The sequence below is a fragment of the Oryctolagus cuniculus genome, chromosome 3, assembly GCF_051225735.1.
Source record: "Oryctolagus cuniculus isolate XC-2025 breed Fujian yellow rabbit chromosome 3, ASM5122573v1, whole genome shotgun sequence".
Taxonomy (NCBI): domain Eukaryota; kingdom Metazoa; phylum Chordata; class Mammalia; order Lagomorpha; family Leporidae; genus Oryctolagus; species Oryctolagus cuniculus.
The window spans coordinates 152,942,340-152,961,895 of record NC_142869.1 but is presented as its reverse complement, the minus strand read 5'-3'; the positions used below and the strand labels follow the sequence as shown (position 1 = coordinate 152,961,895).

The 19,556-nt window shown below is 38.3% G+C and overlaps 1 protein-coding gene across 3 annotated transcripts in view; it reads right to left on the bottom strand.

Annotated features, from left to right (window-relative positions):
- CFTR (CF transmembrane conductance regulator) overlaps positions 1–19,556 on the bottom strand; it is a 221,603-nt gene that overhangs the window by 39,942 nt on the left and 162,105 nt on the right. For all 3 annotated transcript variants that reach the window (XM_089327932.1, XM_051847972.3, NM_001082716.1), the window contains 3 exon segments: positions 17,281–17,431; positions 14,577–14,804; positions 11,938–12,038 (listed from right to left, as the gene is read on the bottom strand). In XM_089327932.1, the coding sequence (XP_089184058.1) occupies positions 11,938–12,038; positions 14,577–14,804; positions 17,281–17,431 (480 nt within the window).

The following is a 19,556-nucleotide window of genomic DNA, read 5'->3' as shown; positions in this document are numbered from 1 at the left end:
TTTTTAATTTTATAACTTTTTCAATATTTTTATAACCAATATTTTGACAGCAAAAAAATGTTATATACAATTTTCTTGAGTCTGAGTACTTGTATTTGGTTACTGCAAATTACACTGTTCATGACTGAGGCTCCTCTCTGAGGATGAATCCAGAACTTTTAATGTCAAATGTGGTAAATGGAACATACCCATCAAATTTAGAAAGTGAATCTTTCTCCAATTCAGCATTTTCTATATAGGGTAGTTGCTTAAGGTGGCTGCAAATAAGGCCATTGTAGTTACAGCATAGTCAAAGATCCCTGACCAAGAACACATTATTTGATCTTAACAACAGGCATTCATCCGTAGCATATGGGAAGATGTTCCTTCAATTCAGTGAGTTAGGACACTTTCTGACAGGAAGAGAAAGTGGGTAGTGCAGGCACCTGTATCATGGTTAGTTTCATAGCCACTGATATGACTAGATAATATAATGAATTTCAAACCAGATCCTTATATCTCATGGGTTCTTCACTTTGGATATTCCACCTCCATGGGCTCTGGAGGGAGAAGTCTCATCCTAACCAGAGCAATGAAAATCATCTCAAGTCTTTCAAGTTTCAAAAATTAGCTTTTGGAAACTCAAAATTAGATATTGATAGTTTAAAATTTGTGAGCCATAGGAATACTGGATTTTATCAAAATTTTTTCAAAAGCCAAAGCCTTAAAGACACAAAGCGTGCAGTTCATGCAAAAATGGCAGCCAAGACAAACTTACAACTGAAATACAGCGACTCTCCCCACCCCACAATCTGACTCAAGGAAGCTTATCCGCAAATGGCAGTAATAAGAGGGCTTAGATGTCATTTCCTCTAAAAGGGAGTCTTTTCATGCAACCCTGGCTCTATCCTCAAGGAGATCTGTGGGATCTAAGAAAAGGAGACTTCAGCCTCAACTCCAAGATGAAGCCCAGTAGCCCAGCACATGGCATGACACAAGAGTGGTAGAGTTCATGTTCATGTCATGTTCAGGCACAAATGACTTGATATGACCTCAAATTCCCCTGTAATTCCAGAGTGATTTTAAGAAGAAACCAAATTAAGTCTTTTGATTCCTCAGGGGTATGGAAGAAGCTGAGAGAAAGCTGAGCAAAACACAGTTCACAGAGCAGGAAAGCCAAAGATTCCATCTGCCAGGACCACACACCTCCTGGTCAGACAGAACATCAGTGCATTAGAGACAGCGAGCAGGACCCCGGACAACGTGGGGCTAGACACTTTTCCCCACCGATACCTTGGCATTCTGTAAACTCTACCCAGAACCTGGCAATATCTCTGAATTCACTGAGACTGTTTCTTACATTTAGTAGAATTCATGTTCAAATAGAAAATAAATACAATTACATTGAAAGCAAAATCATATTTCACATGCTTGATTTCATTGCCAAAGCTTCATGGATACAACCAAAGATAAACCTAGCTTTTATGGAGCCTGAAGCTTAGGTAACTCAGTGGATTCCTTTAGAAAAAGAATCAAAATCATGCATATACTCTCAAGTATAAGGCCTCCTAATGGGCTTATGTGAGTTAGAGGACCTGAAGCTTATATCTCATGGGCTTTAAGCTAAACCCATACTGTCTATTACCATCACCTTGTTCAAAGCATTACCTGTAATAGTCAAACAATGGAATAGTCAAAGAATTCCTCTCCTTCTACAGCTTAGCACCATGCAGTTTTTAAATAAATCTTTGTTCATAATGAATGCATTCATTATTCTGCCTCCTGTGCAGAAAGCAGAATCTGTGCAGTGAAGAACAACAGGTGCTCAGAGAACACTAGGAGGGAGTTCAGGCTGCACTTTGGCCCCTCAGCTTCTCATCCTGAAAATATATGTTGCTGCTTGGGTTAGACTGCACTTACAACATACCAAACTATTTTTAGTCTCATCTATTTGTTTTCACTGAGCTTCTAAAATTCACTTAATCCTTTCTGTCATTTAGACTGTCTACTATACATTATTACATGATAGGTAAAAACCACTATATCACTGGCTGCCCAGATTGTGCTACATGGAAATTCATATTTGGCAATGATCAGAGTGACTATAGCCTGGCAAACTCTAACTTCAGGGTGCTGCTTCCTAAGTAGGGAAGGGAGTTGTCCAAGGAGTGGGAGGACAGCCTTGTCTAGGTCAGCAAGTCTGCCCCACTGACAGGAAAGTCTCATTACAGCCACTGCTAGTTAAGTAGAAGTCCCTTTCTTGGGTTTTGAGAAGTAAAACATGGGACCAGGCATTGAAACATTAAACAAATTCTTCATTTGTATAAAGGAAACCTGATATAATTTGTATAGATTCCATAAAATTGGAATTTAGTCAAAACAAAGTGCTCATTTTTCTTTAAGAATTAACTGTTGAAATTCCTAGCTTCATCATCCAATGTAATTATGTATAAAAAATTCCCCTGAACACCTCAAGGAGGAGTCCATCTGTAAAACTGAATCTCATGACTTTCATAAGAATGTTTAAAGTTACTAATCTAAGTAGCAGAACAAAGTTTTTTGGGAGGATGCTGACCTGAGCCAAAAGGATAGCTTCACATCCTTATCTCATCCTTATCTCTTTTAAAAGAGATTGTTTAAATCAATGTGTACTGAGAGGCAACAGAACTCAAGTATAGGGCTCAAGTACTTGGGCCTCTTGCCACCCACATGGGGTACCTAGATGGAATTGCTAGCCTCAGCCTGGTCTGCCCTAGCTGTTGCAGCCATTTGGGAAGTGAACCAGGGAGACAGAAGATCCCTCCCACCCTCCCTCCCTCCCCACCCCTCTCTCTGTCACTCTGCCTTTCAAGTAGATGAAAATAAAGAAATAAACACTTGGGGCTGGCGCTGTGGCACAGTAGGTTAATCCTCCACCTGCGGCACTGGCATCCCATATGGGAGCCAGTTCTATGCTGGCTACTCCTCTTCCAATCCAGCTCTCTTCTGTGGCCCAGGAGGGCAGTAGAGGATGGCCCAAGTGCTTGGGCCCTTGCACAGCGTGGGAGACTGGGAAAAGGCACCTGGCTCCTGGCTTCGGATTGGCACAGCTCCAGTTGTTGCAGCCATTTGGGGAGTGAACAAACGGAAGGAAGACCTCTCTCTCTGTCTCTCCCTCTCACTGTCTGTAACTCTACCTATCAAATAAATAAATAAAATCTTTAAAAAAAAAGAAATAAACACTTAAAAGAAAAAAGATGATTCCTAACTCTATTCATATGTCGTTGACAAAGATTGAAGAAAAAAAAAAAAAGAAGAAGAAGAGAAGATTTCAAAACCTCTTCAGGAAGCCAGACTCCTCTACCTTACAAAAATATTTGCTTCCAGCCTTTTGGTTGTTTCGAAGCCAGGGCATCAAAATTTTACATACAACCTAGACTATATGCCACAACACCCCCATAGCCATGGTAATATAAAATGTACTTCCTATGTCTGAGATCTAGCCAGCAATGCTCTAAAGAGACTACCTGATTGGGGCTGGCGCCGTAGCTCACTTGGTTAATCCTCTGCCTGTGGCACCGGCATCCCATATGGACGTCAGGTTCTAGTCCCAGTTGCTCCTCTTCCAATCCAGCTCTCTGCTGTGGCCCAGGAGGGCAATGGAGGATGGCCCAAGTGCTTGGGCCCCTACACCCACATGGGAGACCAGGAAGAAGCACCTGGCTCCTGACTTCGGATTGGCGCAGCGCTGGCTGTAGCGGCCATTTTTGGGGTGAACCAATGGAAGGAAGACCTTTCTCTCTGTCTCTCTCTTTCATTGTCTATCTGTCAAGAAAAAAAAAAAGAGACTACCTGATTTATTATAGGAAGATTGTAAGAATTAGTTGTACAGAGATCACCCTAAAAACTCTCAGAATAGGAAAAACATTACAGATATCACATGCTTTACAGGAGAAAGTTTCAAACTGTGAAGTACTTAAAAGGGGAAAATAAAATACTTTTAGCCATAGATCCAAGTAGGTCCACACTATATGCTCTGTTGACACTTACTAACAAAGACCCAGACCCAGGATATAGACATTACTATAATCTTGAGGTCATGTACGTGGATTCCAGAAACAGTGGTTATGAAAACAGACTCTCCAACCACAACATATTTTTGAAAACTCAGTCTATCTTTCTGCTTCTTACTTGTACTTCTAGAACACCTAAAAAGTCCATCAAGTATCATACTTCTATAAATTATTAACAACATGATGAGTTACTTAAGGAATACTATAAACTCTAGTCCTTTAGTAAGTTATTATAGTCTGCTTTCTACACAAATGGTTTACATATTCTAACCGGGGCCACTCCCAGGGCAAGTCAGTGTCACTTTTTTATGACTGTCAGAAGTGATAGAGAAGGTGATCTTGAGCAAAGGAGAAAAAATGCATTAAAATTAATGATAAGAGGCATTTCCCACATAAACAGTAATTTAGAGTTTCAGTAAATGTGATGCTAACTACATCAACAGGCAAAGGCAGACACCAATATTTACCCCGGTTGAATAAAAATTACAGTAAGCCATTATTTTGCCTAAGCTCTTACACCAGACACCAAAAGACTGGATTAAAAATCAAAATGGACTCACTCCTGCTAAAGTTTCATGTCAAAACCTGAAACTGATCTGCTTATCTTCCTTCCCAGAGATAACTGCCAAATTTCCCAAACAGGTCAGCTGCACTCAGCATAATAACAAAGCTCCCTCTGCCTTAAACCTCATTCAGAAAGGAAACTTGAAGTAACCCAACATTAACCCTTCAGTTAATTTTCTTTTATAAATTTTTGCAAACTTCTTTTTAATATTCCAGAAATCCGTTGGGGTTCTCATTTGCCTCTTCTACATACTCAAGACTCTAAAATATAATAATGTTTTCTCTTTCTTGGTTCTTGTAACACAGTGGTTCAGTTCTTTGATCGCCTCTGATAACTGTGGTGGTGAACAACTTAATCCACAAATTTAGCATTTGGGGTTCTACACTGATAGGTGATTTCTATAATACCCAGAATAATGCCTGCATATTACGCTAATCAAGAGTTGAAATTGTTCATATAAAAAGGGTCCAGAAGATAGAAAATATCAGAACTGGCAGGAACCTTAAAAATTTTCAAATCAAAACTGCTTCATTTTACAAAGCAGATAAATGAGAATTTCATGGGCTGTGAATTGCCTAAGGCCTCACACCTTCTTAGGTGTCAAGGTCAGCATAGACAGCAAGGGCACTTCTCCCCCTGCTCCCTCCCACACCTCATGTCCCTCTACATGATATGGAGAATGGATATAGAGAATGGCTGGATGAAAAGATGTCTTGGAACAGAGGTCAAGAGAGGAAAATACAGCACAGAGATCATGAAATCAAAAAAAAAAAAAAAAGAATTCATGATAAAGAGACCAATAAAGAGGAAAAACCAAAATGGATCTTCCCCCTTAGAGTGTTATGGCAGAAAGTACTTTCAGTATGGGAGAATGAAGGATCAGGAGCCATGAAGAAAAGCCAGGTTCCCCTGTGCTCCTCCCACCAGGTTTCTTGTTGTTCATTGAACAATCAGTCACTTGATCTTTACTGGAACTCAAAATAAACACAGGCAGTAAAAAGACAAAGGAGAAAGAGAGGGAGTTTCTATTGACAGAAAATGGTTCTCAGATTGCATCAATCTTTCAATAACTTTCTGAAGCCTCATTAACTGGAATTTAAATGTGAGCCCTGCAGATATGTTGTCTTCCCTGCTCAGCCCGGTGGCTTCCTTCCTCTTGTCTTTTTAGGAACACACAGTTCAGTAGGGTAGACATCGATTGGAGACAGGGCTGGTTTACCTGCTGCTTCACTCAGAGAATCAAGCGAGCAGGATAATGTGCCCATGCTCAGATCTTTCAGTTGTGCTCACTCTGCGGCAAACACTTGGGAAATGACACAAATTGTTAACTGCCTCATTACAACAATGCAGGTATGAGCACTTTATTGGTTGCCAGATGGCTTCATATCATGAAGTTTAAAACATCTCCTTGGGCACCTTTCCAAGCTCCTGTTTATTGATTTAACCTTGATGCATACACAAAAGTAGAAATCTAGATATGTACTGATTTTTTTGAGTTATACAATGATTAAGTAGATAAGAATAAGAGAACGAGAAGCTTTATGTTAATAAAAAATGGTAGGCCTCTAGTTAATCCAAAGAAAATAAACCAGAACACACCCTTGCTAATTAAGGAAGCAAAAGATAAGATATAGGATCATAGCTTGATCAATAACAACTGTAAGAAAACCCACCTAATGTTTGAGTTTGGAATATGAAGTTAAAAGGAATTAACACTTCACTTTTCATTCCATCTACAGGATGCTAAGGGAAACACAATTGAAATGAATAGAGATACATATGCATAATTTGTATTTAAAAGAATACATGAGAAATAACAGTTCTTAAAACACTGAGCTATCAATTGAAATAACAAAAAAATCTCCAAACATGGGATTTTCCAGTGAGAATTATTAAATATGATAGTGATAATTTAACTATTTAAAAGATTTTCTGGGGGTGATCAATGGCCTATTAAAGTATATTATTCATTAGAAGATCAGGTTCAGATGATTTTTAGACTACATTGGTATGCAGAATAGAAGTTTGTCCCATTTTAGGCTGGCACTGTGTCTCACTAGGCTAATGCTCCGCCTGCAGTGCAGGCACACCTGGTTCTAGTCCCGGCTGGGGCACCGGTTCTGTCCCAGTTGCTCCTCTTCCAGTCCAGCTCTCTGCTGTGGCCCGGGAAGGCAGTGGAGGATGGCCCAAGTGCTTGGGCCCTGCACCCGCATGGGAGACCAGGAGGAAGCTCCTGGCTTCAGATCGGCGCAGCGTGCCAGCCATGGCAGCCTTTTGGGGGTGAACCATCGGAAGGAAGACCTTTCTCTCTGTCTCTTTCTCTCACTGTCTAACTCTGCCTGTCAAAAAAAAAAAAAAAAGAAAAAAAGAAAAAAAAAAAGAAATTTGTCCCATCTTAATGATCTCTAGAGACCTTGCATATATTTTGCAGGGATACCGAAAAGGAACTCATCCTCTAAATGTCAAGTCTACTGGAAGACATTTGACATTTGTGTTTTATGAACATATAAACGTACCATGATGCCAGCTGGATGCTTGTTTAGAGAGCAAGATAAAGGTCTAAGCTAGAGACACGAATTTATCATTTATCAAAAAAAATGGTTTCTGATCCATGGGGTTAAGTAATAACAGGTAGAAAGAGGGGGGATGAAAGAAGGCTGGATTATGGCTGGCATTTAGAGGTCTACAAGAGGAAAGAGGCCAGCAAAGGAGACTAAGAAAGAATCATGGAGGTAACAGGAAAATGAGAAGGGAGTCATGTCATGAAAGTTAGACAGAAAGGATCACAAGAAGGATTTGTCCATAGGAGATATCGCTGAGCAACTGGGGCAGATAAGGATACAGGCATTGGCATTGGCATCCACATTGGCATTGTCAAGATGTTGGTCCTGAATCATGGGCATAATGAGAATGAAACGAAGTACACTGTGTAAAGAGCAGAAGGAAAAAAATGGAGAAAGGCACTTTTCCAAGAAATTTCACTGTGAATAGGTCAGACAAACGAGGTGGTAGCTAGGGACAACAGTAGAGTATTTTATGCCAGTAGAAGTCCCACAAAGAAGGGGGACATTGCATAATATTGGCCTGTACCTAGGAGCAACGGCACAGAGGGGAGGGAGGGAAGTTTGAGTGAAGGTGCAGCAGGCTGGTACCTCTGATGGGAAGAAATGGGGGAATTTTCTCTGGTTGCTTCTATCTTTTTTCTGTAAGTCTGTATCAAGTGCATTGGCTGAAAGTGCAGGGAATAGAACTATTGGAGCACCTGAGAAGAAAGCTATCTTTGAGAACAAAATAAGGAATTTATTAGGAAAATGCAATGCAAGGGCTACTGGATGGTCTCAAGTGCCAGGATTTGAGATGTATAAATACCAAGTGACTCTGGGGAGCAGGCAAGTATTATCAGCCAAATCTTGCTTTTACTAGTTGCATGCTAAAGAAACATACACACCAGGTATAAGCAATACTTGGAGGTTAAAAAAAATAGCACCACATTGCCATTTTTCTAACTTCATAGTTCTGTGGAAGTTTGACTCCGTACTCATGTCTAAGTTGGGCTAGACAGATAGATGTAACAGTTTCCTAAGTAGCCTTGCACTAAAGAGTTCCGAGTGTATGTGAAATAAAACAGCCTGTGTGTTCCATTTTATAGTGAGCTGTAAATTCAGTTAACAGCTTAGTAAAGTTAAACAACACTACACTGAGCTTTCACTTCACACCTTTCATATTAACATCACCGTAGACACATGAAACCCAGGGCACAGCTATATCTACCTATCCACTACTTGCAATATAGGCCAAGATGAAAATAAAAAGGCTTCCTATATAATTTGAGCAACTGCACAGGTGACAGCAGTATGATGGGAATTAACAACGAGATAAATGGCCACAAATGCCCAGGAAAGGCTATCTGGCAGGAAAACAAATACCCACATATTCACTTTGATATTCAAACAAAAGAACATGACTTTTTAAAATGAGATCAAGGGCAAATATTGACACTTTTCATAGACTGTGTAAGAACATAATAGGTCCTTGCAAAGATTCTTATGCCACAGATGAAAGACACAAGGTCAAAACACAGATTACAAAGCCTTGGATGCCCATGTGAAAAATGGAAGTGAAAATACCTTACAGAAATTCTCATGGAGGTTGGACATGCAGAATGGAAATACACCAACTAAACATATGACATCAATGTGTAGAGGCTACCACAGAAACCAAGCAATTAATATGACAAAGATAAAGGAACTGTTCAGAAATAACGTGAAGAGATGTTTTTAGATCAAGAAGTATAGTGCATGAGAATTTTAAAATGTTTTGTCGAAGTTTTAGAAAGTTTAACAAAGAATTCAACAAATGTAAGCACAATATTAATTGAATATTCTGCTACTTTCTAACAGAAACAGTTCTACTTACATTTATAAGACCCAACTCCAAAAGCATACTGGAATCAAACTAAGTGAAGAAAAATGTGGAGATACCGAAAAGAGCTGGTAAAACTAAAAAGAATAATATTAAAGGAAAAGAAACTCTACTCACATCATGTTGAGGCTCAATTATATTACAATGAATTATTACAGTACTTTTAAATAAAAATACAAAGACACATAGGAAAGAAGATTGAAAGGAAATTTTGGGGAGGGAGAGAGGGGAGAAAGATGCTGATGAGGACACTGACTTCCCACATAAAAGTACATGGGTTCAATACTCAGGTCTTTTATCACTGTAGACCCTGGGAGACAGCAGGTGATGTCTCAAGTAGTTGAGTTCCTGCCACCCACATGTGAGTCCTGGACTGAATTCCCAGCTCCTGACTTTGGTACTGTCTAGTCTCAGCCATGGTGGGTATTTGGGGAAGCAATCAATGAATGAGAGCTCTCTCTTTCTCTCTGTCTCTGCTTTTCTGTCTCTGCTTAACAAAATAATAAATTTTTAAAAGCCATGCAGCAGTAATTTTTTAAATATTTATTTATTTATTTGAATGGCAGAGTTACAGATAGGGAGAGAGAGAGAGAGAGAGAGAGAGAGAGAGGTGTCTTCCACCTGCTGGTTCACTCCCCAGATGGCTGCAACGGCAAGAACCAGGCCAATCCAAAGCCAGGAGCCAGGAGCTTCCTCTGGGTCTCCAACACAGGTGCAAGGGCCCAAGGACATGGCAATCATCTACTGCTTTCCCAGGCCATAGCAGAGAGCTGGATCAGAAGTGGAGCAGCCGGGACTCAAACCAGCACCCATATGAGATGCCAGCACTGCAGGTGGCAGCTTTACCCACTATGTCACAGCGCCAGTCCGGCAACAATATTTTTAATTACCTTTTTTCCTACAGTTTTTAATAATGATATTTGTTCTGGTAGGAATTGATTATACAAATTTTATAGCTTAATAATGTTCTTGTTTTGAAAGTAGATGACTGGTCTCAGGGAATAGGGAAAGGAACTTAAGCACAAAGTGTAATTTGGGTTTCTGGACTCCACAACTGCTGTAATTAGGAATGAAGAATGATTTTAAGTGCATTTCTCCAGAAAGACCAAAAAAAGTCAATGATACCTCTACCCAGATCAAATATACAGTCTGACTGAAAATTATACATCTGGTTTTTAAATTAAAATTGGAAAATCTGTGTAGCTTCCTTTTCTCTCTTACTTATAAATACCACTGTGGTCCCTGGAATTTTAAGGAATCAAAAGAAGGTCTTTGTACATATTAATAAAGAACACACATGTTGTAAAACATTGACCACGCAAAAAGGCAGAAGGTAAATAATTGACATGTTAGAAATAAGAAAGGTGCCATCTCTAAAACTGTAAAATAAAAAGGTAGGGCCAGCACTGCGCTGTCATAGGTAAAGCTGCCACCTGCAAATTTGGCATCCCATATGGGTACTGCTTCAAGTCCCGGCTACTCTACTTCTGATTCAGATCCCTGCTAATGTACCTGGGAAAGCAGTGGAAAATGGTCCAAGTTCTTGGGCCCCTGCACCCATGTGGGAAACCTGGAAGAAGCTCCTGGCTTTGGCCTGGCCCAGACCTGGCCATTGTGGCCATCTGGGGAGTGCACTAGCAGATGGAATCTCTCTCTCTCTCTCTCTCTCTCTCTCTCTCTGCCTCTCTTTCTCTGTGACTCAGTAACTCTGGCTTTAAAATAAGAAAATAAATTTGACCGGCACCGCAGCTCAATAGGCTAATCCTCTGCCTGCAGCGCTGGCACACCAGGTTCTAGTCCCTGTCGGGGCGCCGGATTCTGTCCCGGTTGCCCCTCTTCCAGGCCAGCTCTCTGCTGTGGCCAGGGAGTACAGTGGAGGATAGCCCAAGTACTTGGGCCCTGCACCCCATGGGAGACCAGGAGAAGTACCTGGCTCCTACCATTGGATCAGCGCGGTGCGCCGGCCGCAGCGCGCCAGCCGCTGCAGCCATTGGAGGGTGAACCAACGGCAAAGGAAGACCTTTCTCTCTGTCTCTCTCTCTCACTGTCCACTCTGCCTGTCAAAAAAAAAAAAAAAGGCGAAAAAGAAAAGAAATTTTTTAAAAAATGAAAAGTAATATTTATGAAAAAGGTTATGCTGCTAAATTTGAAAACCCTTTTATATAGAAGTACTTATTAAACAAGTTACCAAAGCACAAACTTAAATAAGCACAAATAATGAAGAAAATCATGAATAAGGTTAAATTCATTCAACTTAAAAGCTTCAGTTCATCAAAAGACAGTATACTGAGGAATTATGTTTGAACTGTGCAGAACTGATAGTTGGTCCAGAATTTATAAGCTCCTACAAATCAGTTACCAAAAAAATAACATTAGTTGAAAAATGAGCAATTGACATGAATAAGCATTAACAGAAGAGAAAAGCCAAATGGCAAATAAACATGTACAAGCTACCTGTCTTTTTAGTAATCACTTTCCTTCCACCAGATTGCCACACTTAAAAAGTCTCACAACATCAAGTGTTACCAGCAATATGGAGCTATGAAAATTCCGAGATTCTTTTGAAGGGAGTCTACATTGGTACAACAGATTTGAAAGCAATTTGGCAACATCTGATAGAGTGTGGATCAATTCCATGAACCAACAATAGTACTCCTAGGTATCTTTCCTAGAAGAGTCTTAGGCAGAGAAACATGTGAATAGTCTTCTGTTCACTGAAGCATTAGATCTTCATAGTAGTCATATGGATGAAAAAAGAGCTATGGGTTTAATGGAAGGTGCACGGTGGTCTTCAATAGTTTGCAGAATTTTATTGCTTAAGCTATACATTGGGTATATAGTTATCCCTTATGTCATCATCTACATTTTTTGTTTTTTTTCTTATATTTTTCACCAAACTAAAAAAAAATAATGACTTACCAAGCTATCTACATCTATGCTGGAGTTCACAGCCCACTGCAACGTACTCATGATATTCATGGCTAAAGTTAGAATAATACCAACTCTTCCTTCTCCTTCACCTATAGATGGAAAAGACATATCAAAAAATGTTGTTTCTCTCTTCTGTGAACTAGTCTATTCAGGTCTCTCTATGCCATATTTCATACTAAATTCACATTTCAGTTGTACACTAACTTTAATGATCTTTCTTTCATTTCAGTTCACCAAGCCTCTTAGCAGTAGCAATAATGCCCTGCATATAGTAGGTGTTCAACACATGTGATTGAATATTGGGAAAAAACTGCTCTTTGTAAAAAAAAAAAAAAAAAAAAAAAAAACCAGCAATTGAAGGGGTTGTTGATATTGGGTAGATATCAAATTATCTTTTATACTGTTACTCTATAAGTAGTAATAGTGATAGATCCTGGAATAAACAAGAGAGAAAAAAAATTCCTGTGTTCAAATGAGCTCCTTTAGTCAAGATCAAGAGCAAAGGGTATTTGGGAAGCACCTGTAAAATCTATACATGTGCTTCCCACTTTTTCAAGGAGAATTTTCTCTGCTAATCACATGCTGCTGTAAAGAAAGTGGACTTAGAGCTCATTGGGCAATCAGAAGACTAAGAGGTCTACCATTTGAAAAGAGAAGATCACCCATTATGTTAAAAACAACAACAAAACCAACAAAAGATTAGTTACTTGGGAAGAACTATACTTAAGTGTTGAATCAGACTAAATGGCTTTTCAGGGCTAGGGGGACCACTAATTAAAACTCATAAATATCCAGTATTATGGCTCCAAAATTCTTTAGGAGGAATGTTCTTAAATTATTTATAAATTTGAGTTATCTTGCATGGTAAAATTGTTACAAGGTTCTAAAACTGGGAGAAATAATTCATCCTGTTATCAATTGAAATTTTGGTAACCACAAATGTTTCCTAAAGAAGGTATAACATAGAGAGCACATACATCACATACATGCTCTTTGTCCTAAATCATTTATTTTAAATAGGTAAAAATCTACTAAGAATTCAGTATATTGCTTGTTCTGATGGTTAAGATGAGAATAAGATAAAATTTCAATACCATGTACTATAACATTTATTGGGTATTTAATACGAACCAGGCACTATACCGAGTTTTTTGCACAGATTGTACTTAATACTCACCACAAACATTATGGGCTGGGCACTATTATTTTGTCTATTTACAGATAAGGAAAATGAGGAGTTTAGGAAAGTTAATTCATACATACAAATTAGGATTCAGCTAAAGACCAGAAGAGCCAAGGATGATACTAGTTGGGTAGCCAACAATCACATTGACTGAGCGTCTGATTTGAGTGGGAGTTTCCGTACTATAATGATTTTTAAATGTTTTGACTATGACCCCTGGCAAATCAGGATTTGATTCTACTCTTAAGCATTATGTTAGAATACATGACACATCAACTCATTGAATTAATTGCTCACAAATCTTCTTTCAGATGATTCTGACCTCTGAATTTGTTTCAAATAACAAAAAATGTAAGATTCTCTATCTATAAAGACGTTTCTTTCATAAAGTCATTTGTGACTTTACATTCCTTTCATAAAGTCATTTCCCAATGAATGAACATCATGAACCTGTTATCCTCACAGCAGCTAAGTAGACTACAGGTGGACGTCTCCCTGAGACAAAAGGAGTCCATTTTCTGAAAAACTCTCCTGTTAATTTAGAGGACCAGAATGAAAAGGCCACATAAAGTCCATGTGGCAAGAGTGGTGGTACACCCAGAAAACCAGACTTCAGGGAGAAAAATGAATGAAGTTGACTCAAAAATGAAACAGATCCAGGTCAGCATCTGGACTCAAGAGATGGGACAAACAGCTGAGATTGACTCTCTCATGACAATGGTGGTTCTCAAATCCAAGCAAAACAGCAGAATGGGCATGGATCCTGCCTTTTTGTCCATTGTCATGTGGTATCATGTTTCAATACTTATAGCTCAGACGTTCAACTTCTTAAATTAGGGGAACTCATCTACGTACATAGGTTTTTATTTTACCTTTTTTGAAATATTCTGAAATTCAAAACATTCATATTTGGAAAAGTATGGCCATTTTATTTATTTCTCTTTTGAGACAGTTTTTCTTTTTTCAAAGTTCCCATTACATAATGAATTTTACAAACTACTTGTTCAAAGAACAAAACTTACCAGCTAAGGGGATTGTGTGTATCTGTGTGTGTAAATGTATGTTTTCCCTCCTCTTATTCAAAGAGCTCTTTAAAATAGAGATCTATCAATTCTGAAGCCAGGGATATTTAGCAAGATAAGCATGAAGAGACAACATTTTTCTCTAAATCACAGATTGACATTCTGTGTGGCTCAGTTTTTTAAATAGTACAATAATGAATAATACTATATATAACTCAAATTCAAAGAAATTATCTGTTCAACAATAAAATAGTAGAAATTCCAGGAGATCATTTTTTCAATAAAAATCCAAGTCTTTCAATAACAAATTTAAAAAATTTTAAGATATCAAAACAGTTTAAGCCATAGGAACACAGTATTTCATTTACTGACAGAGTTTTCACTATAAATGTTTAGCTGAATAGTTAATAAAGTCATTGTACCTGTTGTTAAAATGGAAATGAAGGCTACGGCAATGAAGAAGAGGACAAAAATCATTTCTATCCTCATTTGGAACCAGCGTAGTGTTGACAGATACAAGAACCAGTTGGCAGTGTGTAAATTCAGAGCTTTGTGGAACAGAGTTTCAAAGTAAGGCTGCCGTCCAAAGGCACGAAGTGTCCATAATCCTTTCAAGCTTGTAACAAGATGAGTGAAAATTGGACTCCTACCTGAAATGTTCCATATAAAACAATGCAAACACACAATTCAATTCCATATAAGCAAGTACCTGAACAAGATTAACTTACAGTAATACCATAACTACTATGGGTCAGAGATGTTGATCATTCAGTGCTATACTTTGAATACATATGATTTGTTATGTTATATTTATTAAGGAGTTACCTTTTTTTTACTTACCTACAAAATATGGGAATTTATTATAAAATTACTACTATTATTTTTTCATATTTCTCTGCTGCCATCACTTTTTTTCATTAATCCCAAATAAATTTCTGCTGGAAAAACAAATTTCTTTTCTCTCGAGACCTATTTTTAAGTGCCTCAATTAACAAAGTTTAAGGGAATTGATTCAGTGGATGATCCTGGAGGCACAGCATATTGAAAATTCATTCCCTGGCTGGCACCACGGCTCACTTTGCTAATCCTCCACCTGCGGCACCAGCACCCCAGGTTCTAGTCCCGGTTGGGGCGGCAGGTACTAGTCCTGGTTGCTCCTCTTCCAGTCCAGCTCTCTGCTGTGGCCCGGGAAGGCAGTGGAGGATGGCCCAAGTGCTTGGGCCCTGCACCCGCATGGGAGACCAGGAGGAAGCTCCTGGCTTCAGATTGGCGCAGCGTGCCAGCCATGGCAGCCTTTTGGGGGTGAACCATCGGAAGGAAGACCTTTCTCTCTGTCTCTCTCTCACTGTCTATAACTCTCTCTCTCTGTCTCTTTCTCTCACTGTCTAACTCTGCCTGGCAAAAAATAAAAAAATAAAAAAGAAAGAAAATTCATTCCCTGAAAATGCATCCCCACCAAAGCTGTTATGGAAAAAAAGATGCTTTTCAAACAGAGATTGGGGCACGCAAAATGAGAGCCCAAGACATAAAAGAAGGCTATCTACCCTAGCTCCTAGCTTCAGATCACCCCAGCTCTAGCCATTGCTGCCATCTGAGAGTAAACCAGGGGGTGGAAGATCTATTTCCCTCTCTCTCTTTCCCTCTCTCTCTCTCTCTCTAACTCCACATCTCAAATAAAATATTTGAAAACAAAAGAATGCTATATAAAGACAAGAAAAAAGGGAAAAATTTCTCTAATATAATTAGGGAACTCAGAGAAACCTTTGGTAATAGCTGCACTCTAATTTTTAAAATTTAATTGATATAAGTAAATTATGAATGAGTGTCATATACACCAACCCTGGTAAAACTCTATATATAATTGTTTTAAAACCAAAATGGAGCCACATGGTCATTAATTAACAAAAAGAATCGCCATGTTCCTAAGGTTGTAATTATGAAGTCTATGAAGTTTGTAACTCTAAAGCTGTATATTTCTGCATACATTCCTATGGACTTACTTTTAAGGGAACAGTTTAAAAACTTGTCATGGGACCCCCAAATCCCCTTAGGCTGGGTGGTAAAAATACCATCTTAAGTATTAAAGTGATCATATGGATAGAATTGAATATCTGGTAATAATAATATAATTAAAAGGAAGTGAATGCTCCAACATGGGAAGCAATCCACACAGCAGACTCACAGAATGACAATCACTTTAAATAACATTCTATCCTCAGAATCAGCCCTTAAGGTATTCTGGTGTAGCTGAAAAGCCCACAAGAGTATTTCAGGCATGGAAAGCCAAGACACTGTGGCAAAAAATGTTCTACATGAAGGGCCTCTGTGAGAGAGTTCCCAGAGGAAATAAGTGGTCATCAAAGAAGGAGGTACTTTTCTCTTAAGGGAGGAGAGAACTTCCATTTTGCTTATTGCCTTGTCTAAATGCTGATGGAGTTTGAGGATTCAAAAACCTTCCAAGCCTAGGCAGCTCATGTCAAGAGCCTCAGGTGGTCATAACATCATACATAAAAGTGTTAATTGTTAACTTCTGTCCTCAAAGAGTTGTATTATAATTATGTCTAAGTGCTCGCAAAAGATGTATCATTCTTTGGGTGCTTCTTTAAAGTTAATTAAGTTTCTTAAAAAATAAGTGAAATTATCTTCAATATGCAATGACTTTGAACAGCCCTTGTCTTGATTGTTGAAGAACAGTGTTTTTTTTAATGTGTTTTTTTTGTGTGTGTGTGCAAATTGTTGAACTCTTTACTTAGTATAGAGTTGGTCCTCTGTATAAAGTTAACTGAAAGTGGATCTTAGTGGAGAATGGAAGAGGGGTGGGAGTGAGGGTGGGAAGGGGATATGGTGGGAAGAATCACTGTATTCCTAAATCTGTACTTACGAAACGCATGAAATTTGTATTCCTTAAATAAAAGTTTTCATTGGGGAAAGTTTAAAAAAAAAACACTATGAATAGATTTCAAAATTTTGTTCACATCAAAATAAGCTTTTAATTCCAGAAAGAAAAAAAAAGACACAACAATCCATGTGTAATTTGTGATGCAGTTTCCTCTTATGTACATATACTTAAATAGCTCACATGGCTTTTTTATTCCCAAACTGATCACTGCATATTCAGTGTCATACCTTCAGATTCCAGTTGCTTGAGTTGCTGTGAGGTATGGAGGAAGTACGCTCTCAATAAAATGAAGGCTGCTATCACTGGAACTGTTGCTAGGAAGATGTAAGGTTGTAAAACCGAAACCACTGCTATGGCTCCAACCACAATTAACAATAACTGCAGAATCAAAGAAAATACATAAGTTAGTAAATGCTGGAATTACAAAGCAAATAAGGTGACATGAGTGATGTTACCAGTCTGTTCTGTTCATAGAGGCAGATGTCTTCCTAGGGAAGACAATAATGTCAAAGAACACTTTTCACAGGTTCTGTGACACTGTTCAAAACATTATTTAAGTCACTTATAGTAATGTTTTTATAGATTGAAAACATGATGTTTTTTGATCATGGGGTATTCTTATTTTCCAGCCACTTTAAAGAGTTGAATGACAAATACATTTTAAATGAATATGAATGCTCTGAGCTGATTCTCCTAAAATATAAATTAATTGAAATTTCTAATATTTTATTTTTATTTGAAAGCCAGAGTTACAGAGTGAGAGGGAGGGAGACAGAGAGGGATATCTTCCAACTGCTTGTTCACTCCCAAAATGCCTGCAATGACCAAAGCTGAGCCAGATTGAAGCTAGGAGCTAGGTGCTTCTTCCCACATGGGTATCTAAAGAAGTGCAATTTCTAAAGATGATGACTTAACCAAAGAAAAATAGCCTAAAGATGTATTTAACTCCACCAGTAGTTCTGTCTATATAAAAATGAAAATCAAAATTTTAAAAATTAAATTGTGCCCATAGATTTCAGTTGGATAAAGTAATTACACTTGGGTCATCCTCTGTTGCTTTCCCAGGCACATTAGCAGGGAGCTGGATCAGAAATAGAGCAGCCAGGGCAAATCAGCACCCACATGGGATGCAGGCATTTCAGGAGGCAGATTTACCCACTATATTACAGCACTGGCCTCCCTGAAATACTTTTACTTTGAATGAACTTTAGTATGTGTTTCATTTAGATTTTTTTTCGTCAGGCATTCGGAGCCAGAGTTGTGGTACAGTAAGTTAAGTTGCCTCTTGCAAGATCAGCATCCCATATTACAGGGTCATTTCTTGGGAGATAGATTCCTGGGTACATATGACCTACCTAATTTGAGTCATGAAGACACAGAAAACCTAAACAGAACAATAACCAAGACAGAACTCAAATAAGTAATAAAAACTCTCCCAACAAAGAAAAGCCCAGGACTGGATGGCTTCACTGCTGAATTCTACCAAACATTTAAAGGAAAACTAACTCCAAATCTTCTGAAGCTATTCAAAACAATCAAAAGGGAGGGACTCCTCCCAAATTCTTTCTATGAAGCCAGCATCACCTTAATTCTTAAACCTGAAAAAGCTGCAACAGAGAAAGAGAATTACACACCAATCTCTTGAACATAGACACAAAAATCCTCAACAAAATACTAGCCAAACAAATCCAAAAACACATCAAATAGATCATCCACCTGGATCAAGTGAGATTTATTTACAGTATACAAGGATGGTTCAACATTCACAAATCAATGAATGTGATACATCATATTAAGAAATTAAGAACAAAAACCAAATGCTTATCTCAATAGATGCAGAGAAAGCAATTGATAAAATACAACAACCTTTCATTATGAAAACTTTAAGCAAATTGGGAATAGATGGAACATTTCTCAACACAATCAAGGCAATTAATGACAAACCCATGGCCAATATCATATTGAATGGGGAAAAATTGGAAGCAATACCACTGAGATCCGGAACCAGACAAGATGCCCACTCTCACCACTGCTTTTCAATATAGTCGTGGAAGATCTAGCCAGAGCCATTAGACAAGAAAAGAAATCAAAGAGGTACAACTTGGGAAAGAGGAACTCAAACTAGCCCTATTTGCAGATGACATGATCCTATATATAGGGGATCCAAAAGATTCCATTAAGAAGCTATTGGAACTCATAGAAGAGTTTGGAAATGTAGCAGGATATAAAATCAACACACAAAAATCAAAAGCCTTTGTATATGCAGCCAATGCCACAGCTGAGAACAAGCTTCATTTTATTTTATTTTATTTTATTTTATTTTTATTTTTTGACAGGCAGAGTGGACAGTGAGAGAGAGAGACAGAGAGAAAGAGAACAACCTTCTAAGATCAATCCCATTCACAAATAGCTACCAAAAAATAAAAATAAAATATCTTAGATTAAATTTAACTAAGGATGTCAACGATCTCTATGATGAGAATTACAAAGAAAGAGAGGAAGA